The sequence below is a fragment of the Hevea brasiliensis genome, chromosome 4 (assembly GCF_030052815.1).
Source record: "Hevea brasiliensis isolate MT/VB/25A 57/8 chromosome 4, ASM3005281v1, whole genome shotgun sequence".
Taxonomy (NCBI): domain Eukaryota; kingdom Viridiplantae; phylum Streptophyta; class Magnoliopsida; order Malpighiales; family Euphorbiaceae; genus Hevea; species Hevea brasiliensis.
Window position 1 is genome coordinate 107,715,792 of NC_079496.1, and position 7,376 is coordinate 107,723,167.

The 7,376-nt window shown below is 29.3% G+C and overlaps 1 protein-coding gene across 1 annotated transcript; it reads right to left on the reverse strand.

Annotated features, from left to right (window-relative positions):
- Positions 1–4,864: 4,864 nt before the first annotated feature.
- Positions 4,865–6,121, reverse strand: LOC110640979 (uncharacterized). The gene is made up of 3 exons (XM_058144776.1): positions 5,866–6,121; positions 5,705–5,767; positions 4,865–5,241 (listed from the first exon to the last, which is right to left on the reverse strand). Exons 1-3 carry the CDS (start codon positions 6,100–6,102, stop codon positions 5,101–5,103), a joined length of 441 nt encoding a protein of 146 aa, XP_058000759.1. The 5' UTR covers positions 6,103–6,121; the 3' UTR covers positions 4,865–5,100.
- Positions 6,122–7,376: the final 1,255 nt, after the last annotated feature.

The window sequence follows — 7,376 nt, forward strand, 5'->3', positions numbered from 1 at the left end:
AAACTCTAACTAAAGGCTTTTAAATAATACTTTAACATTACTTTATAATTTTAAAATGAATTGAATTTGTTTAAAATCACTTATAGTGTATTTAATGAGCTATCGGTAGATGAAGTTCGGTAATTTATTAGGTATACTACGGGATCATGTTGCGCCTTACGGAGGGATAAGGTGTGACAATCACAAAAAGGACCAGGCTCCAAGCGAGACCAGCTTAAGCCGATCTACCTGTCCTACCTATATCCAATACTACACCTCAACCACGCCAACACACGCATACAACTCCAAATTACCCTAATGCGACACCCACATCAATTTCATCAAATAATAATGCAACACAAAGTGTGCTTATGATAGTTATATACATATAATTATAATGAATGTATGAGCATACCTTATATGTATAATAATATTGAAAATATAAATAAAATGAATATTTACTCACAAATCCACCAGATATCACTGCAGCGGTTGGACGGAAGAAGAAAGCTGATTCTGATCACCTAAATAATTATATTAAAGAATTCATCGGTATCAATACAAAATAATTATTTAAAAATTTGGGGTGTTACATTAAAAAAAAAAAAGCAAATAAGGTGAGAAATTTTTTTTATAAAACATAAAGGGATGAAAGTAATAATTTAGTTATTAACTTATTAATATTCCTTCATTTAATATGCATTTAAAAGGTAAAAATTATTAATTTCAAGAATAATTTAATAACATGAATAATTTAATTTTTAATGGAGCAATATAACAAAAGGATATATTAGCAAAAAAAAACTAGTTAAAATTTATTATTTTAATTATATTTTTTAATCCATATAGAAAAAGTTTATCCTTGTGAAATATGGAGAAAGTAATAATAATAATAATAATAATAATAATAATAATAATAATAATAATAATAATAATAATAATAATAGAAAGTTTGGCGAAGAAGTAGTCCAAAAAACAATGTGAAATGTGAATTATTAATGTCCACATTAAACAAATTAATCATGATTATATATATATGGATTGTCGCAGTCATATATAAATAAAACTCAACTCTAGTCGATCTAAAAGGAAATTAATTAGGTTGCTTATGACCAGTACTTTAGTTAATTTTTGGTGATGATCTTATTAGGTAAGCTACGACTCAGCCAACCCCACACCAAATTCATATATGATTGGTTCATTTCAGTTATATATGGTTGAAACAGTAATCGAAAATTACATTATATATATGTGTTAAAGATTTCAGAAGCCCAAAGTATCTTGAGAGAATATTTTTTTATGGGTTTTGTAAAAGTATATATTCATGAGCTTAACACTACATTTAACATAAAATCTTAAGGCAATAGATTTATAAGTCTTTTTTACTTATATGTCTCTCACTCAATTCTATCTTTTTTTGACGTGAGAATTTTACACTTGTACATTTTTAATAATGTTAAAAAGAAATTTTTGCCTAAATCTAATTCATCATGAATTCAAAATACAAATATGTGAAATTCTTATATTTAATAAATGGCTGTCACCATACATATTATGTTTAATCTATAATAAACCGCAAGAAAAATCATATATTAAATTGGTGATGATTGAAATAATGATGTTTACAAAATTTATAAAATACTTGAGCATAAAGCAAGGGCTATATGTAAATATTCTTTAAAGAATTTCAGGTGGAGGTACAATATGATAGCTTAAATTCTAAAATAATTGTCTAAGCAACCACATCACATCACACCTTAATTGTGTTTTGGTGATAATCAATTAGCTACTTTACCTTATAACAAAATTAAATGATTATGTCACAAATTGTTTTCAAAAATTTGATAATTGTCCAAGATTAGATATGGTTTGTCTTATCAAAACATTCAATAACCTATGAATAATAGGTTTTAATTTACTAGGACAATTGATAATGCCTGCGATAAACATGCATATATGGCAAGTTTTGATATAATTTGATAATTTAAATTGATTTTATTTGATTAATTATAGTGATATATATCTCATTTAAATTCATATAAAATTTCAAATAATTTAAATTTAAATAATCACTAAAATTTAGGTTAATTTGACAATTTATAATATCCAATTTTAAGTCAATTCATTTTCTATTTTTTAAAAATAGTAATTTTAATATTAAATAATTTTTATTTATCATATTCTTTAATTTCACATTTTTTATTTTATTTTTATTCAAAATAATGAATAATTTTCATTGTTTAAAAATTAGGAAAAATATTTTATTGTTAAAAAAATAATATTTTATTAAACGGAACTTTATTTATACTTAATTAAAAGGTATAGTAACTAATTTGGTAAAAAACTTAATTTTATATTTATTTGACTAAGGAGCTATTTTGTATTTTTATCCATTAAATTTATGTAATCTTTCTATGGTTTGTTTGTCCGATTCATAAAGGAAGGTTTAAGGGTATAAATCAGTCTTGACTCGTGTATAGGAAAGACTACCTTATTTATAAGGCAGCGTGTTCCCTTTACAACTCGAAATTAATTAGCCATAAACAATGGTTGTTGTTGGCCCACTACTTATATTGACTACTTTGCGCCCTTTCTGGAGGACCAGCAAGTCCCCCAAGAGCTATCCACGCAAAACCAACATGTAAGCAGCCTCATGAAGATTCATATCATTTGTGAAACGATAAATTTACCCTAAATCCAAATAGAAAGATTAAAAAAAAAAAGGGTCTCCCCGGGTATAGGGGCTCCTTAATTTTTCTCTCCTTTGCGACGATGCCTGGTGGCTAGGTTTTTTGACTTATGTGGGTTTATTTATTTTGTCTTCTTTGTTTCTTGGTATGTCTACTCTTGGGTCAGTGGATGTCATGGCAGATGAGAGGCGAATGAGATAGTTTTGTGCGATGGTGAATTGGGTTGCATGCTTGGTTGGCAAGTTGTGGACGACGAGACCCTTCTACTCTTTCGCATTGATGGAAACTTCAGAATGCTGATGCTAGGGCAATTCAACATAATCTTTTTTTCGTTTCAATTCCATCAAAAGAGTGATAAGCACCGGGTTTAAGATATATGGAACCTTGGCATATTGATAAGCATGTGCTAGTACTTAAGGAGATGAGATCTATGGTGATGAGTGGCTTTCTAATTTTATTATGCAATTTACTCCATTCTGGATTCCCGCACATGACTTGCCTTTGAAAGGGTGTACGTACTCTTTAGAAAGCAGACAGCAAAAGTGAGCACTTTTCTACCATTTAATGAGTCAGGTGTTCAGGATCCGCTTGGTTTGTATACGCGCTCTTGTTGATCTTAGCAAACATCTTAAGAGAGGTGTACGTCTTGCTTTTGATTATGGGAAATGGGTGTGGTTACCTTTAAGTATGAGACCTTTCAAATTTGGGTAAATTTTACTCGTGGTACATGAATTTTAAGATCAGTAACACTATGATACATGAATTTTAAAATTTCACTTAAAACCTCATAAACTATTGTAAATATCACTTTAAACCCTATACAACCTGCAACAACTGGTTTAAAGGTTAAAGGATAATGTAGTATGTCTAGGTAAGATTAAAAATCATCTTTCTCTTTTTCTCTCTCCTCCAAAGTGTATTACTCTACTCTTACTTTCTCAACTTTATTTATCTTGAATACTTTGCCCTTCTCATTTCTCTTTTTTCCTGGTAGAAAGTGAAATTGTGTTTCATTTTGCTCTCTTTTTTCTTCAGGTTTGTAGGTGAAGGATATTCTTGTGCTTTTGTTTTATTTCCTTCTTTCATTAATGATGTTGCAATTTAATGGGAGAAAGCTATCACCCAATGGTATTCCCCTTTGCTGATGTGACGAAGAAGCGAAATTAACAACATCATGGACCAATACATACCCTGGAAGAAGGTTCTATGGCTCCATAAATTATGGGGTAAAATTTTTTCTATGGCTACATGATATGGGTAGTCATAATTTTGGTAAATTTTTTTAATGTAGGTTTTAGGGTAAAAAAAGATATTTATGATGATATGAGTTATGGGTTTTTTTATATGAATAATGCCATAATTTTTTTTTTTTTTGGTGCAGAGAAGCAATTATTGTTATTATTTTGAGTGGGGTGATCCAAAATTTCGAAGGCAAGCATATGTTGTCATAGTTGGGTTGCTGAATTAAATCAAAAGAATGGAGCTTGAGGGAGATGTTGAAAAAAAAAAGATTGAAAAAAAAAATTATAGGAGGTGAAAAATGGTTGTGGCATGCTTGTTGTTGTGTATAATTAGGAGAATTGTGTTTTATGCTTAGCATGTAAGCTGATTAGTAATGCTGGGTTCTGAGCCAAAATTTTGCAAGTATTTTATAGTTGTCTCTTTTGTGTATTTTGGATAGAACTTTATGTTTAATATAATTTGGGTTAAGATATTACTACTTTGTATTGCTTAATATATTTAATCGATTATGTAATTTTAATCATTTGGAATGTTATAATCATTGTGATATTTGATAACTCTTTGTTCGAGTTGACACTACATAAATTTTTGTACTATATTATTTTTAATAGTAATTTCAATCTATTATGTAATTTCAATCTATTATGTAATTTCAATACATTTGGACTGGAATATTTAGAAGAATAGCTCAAAGTCATCAAATTTCAATTTTACTCTACAAATTAGAGGGTATAAAAATTTATAAAATCCTTCACAATATCAATAAAATCTAAAGTAAATAATACCAAAAATTAATATGAAATAAATTATATTTATATATTCATATAAACAATCAATGTTTAATAACAATCATGTTCTATATATCTAAGATATGCTTCAACATTGAATCAATAATATATTCATTTGATTCAATATTTGAAGCACAACAACTGTTACTTTACAAAATCTAGACATGTCAATATGCCAACTTTGTCAAAATATATACCCAAATATGACATATGCTTGTGGTATTACTAAAACCACAACAAAAAGAAATTAACTAAGATATCTCACTAATAAATTATTCAAAAACTCTTGCTGAACATTAAAAAAAAAAAAATCTGTCTAAATTACCCAAAATAAGTTAAAACAAATCATTCTCAAACAAATTAAAAAAAAAAAAAAAAAACTCAAAATAGATCATCAATCTTTAGTTGATTTTGTCTTTTTTTGCATATGTGCTCCATTTGCCTTTGCCTCCTCTCACTTTAAGTTTGCTTGCTACATTCAACTTTCTTTTTCCCTTAGATGTGTGAGATGCCCCTTCGCTATTAGATGCATTCGCTTGACCCTGCAAAATATAAAAAATAAATAATAAAAAATAAATCTTAACAATTCATTCAACTTAATAAATAAATGAGTTTGTATACATTTTTAAGATGTAGTTGTATATCAAGCTTGATAATGTTGCAAAATTTAGCTGAGATTTATCTTGTCTTGGCAATGTCTAACTAGTATCCTATTATGTAAAAAATGGGTATAAACAAATCAAATGGCACATAACATAAAGTGGGAAAAAAAATAAGGAAATACCTTATAATTTATGACATAAAAGAAAATTTTCCATTACATCCATTATCCATTGTAGAGTTACTAGATGAGTTGGTTTAGACATTGTGCTAGGATGTACACTTGCTTCAGTTTGTATCTTGGATGCCTATAATATTGAAAATCATTAAATTTGTTGCTAACTTGACGGTATTCACTTATATGTAAATAGAATGACTTTCATGTGCCATTAAAATAACTTATACTTGTCCTTGAGTTGTTATCCTTGTATTGCCTTCATGAGTTTTTGTAGGTGTAGCTCTTTTACCCTATAAATGAAAAAAAAAAATGTATGTATAAGATAATAGTTGTTGTATATAACATGGCAATACCAAATAAAAAAAACTGCCTTTATTTAAATTAATACCTTTGTAGTAAGAGTTGATATTTTTCCATCAACTCCATGATGCCTCTTATGATGTCCAGTTTGCCCACAGATAGAACACCTAATGCTCACTACACCTTTTCTACACAGTTTGCCCCTCACTTGTGCTTGTTCAAGCTCTTCAACCTCCTTTCTTAATGCCTTCCTCTTCCTACCTCTTTTTTTCTCAATTGGATCTGGATGTGTAAAAGAATACCTTGTGCTTGGCCTAGGCCACATCTCATATCCATTAATAGGATTAATATAGTGGGCAAAAACTTGTGTGTAAGTATCAACTTTATAACACTCATGTATAAAATCTTTTGGATGCTCATTATTGCCAAAGATAACTAAGCAAGCATGTGCACAAGGTATCCCATTTAAATCCCACAAGCAACATATTTGATAAGTAGAAGCTTTTCCAAGTCAGACATCACTATTCAAATATGCATTGTTAAAGCAATCAATTTGTGGCTAAACTCGATTATAAGCCATTTTTGCTTCCACAACTGCAAAAGTGATAGTGGTCCCTCTTCAAAGTCACAAAAAAAATGTGCTATCAAATGGGCCCTCAAATCTCCTCCTTCGAATCAACTGATAACAAAAAATAATGTAACCAAAATGGTTGCTTTATAGTGGACCACGTTCAAAATTTCCAACAAAATCTAAACAAAATAATGTTGAATCAAACATACCCATTTAAAAAAGCTACAACAAATAACTTACCTTAACTGAATAGTGTGAAAACAATAAGGAAAATCCCAAACAGTGAACTTGATAGTGATTTGTGAAGTAATAGCAGATTCTAGAGGAAAATAGTGACCAAACTCACAATCCTTCGAGAGAATAATAAGTAAACTGACGAATCGACAAACGAAGAGTGAACTAACGAATTGAGGGAAACAACAAGAGAGAGAGAGAGAGAGAGAGAGAGAGAGAGAGAGAGAGTAAAGATGAGGAAAATAGCATTCAAGCTAATAGTGACAAAAGAAGCTGCATTCTAGGCTTCAGGTGAAATCCTTGGTCAACGATGAAGCATGAGCCATGGGAAGAAATAATCACGGGATTTCAAGTGATGATTTGCGATGAAGAATGAGCCAAATGTTGAAGAAATTGAAGGGATACAACTTGCTGTATCAAGGAGAGAGAAAATATAAGATGAAAGAGTGAGAGAGTGGAGTAATACATGTTGGAGGAGAGAGAAAAAGGGAAAGATGATTCTTAATCTTCATGGATATGCCACATCATCTTTTTACCTTTAAACCAGTTATTATAGGTTGTATGAGGTTTAAAGTGACATTTACTATAGTTTATTAGGTTTTAAGTAAAATTTTAAAATTCATGTACCGTGGTGTTATCAACTCTAAAATTCATGTACTATGGATGAAATTTACCCTGCCAATTTTTGTTATAAATGTGGATTTCTAGGACTATTGAGAAAAAATATTGATAAAGAAGAAACATTTTATTGAATGAATAGTGAAAATCAATTCTTTTAAAATATTAACAAAAAA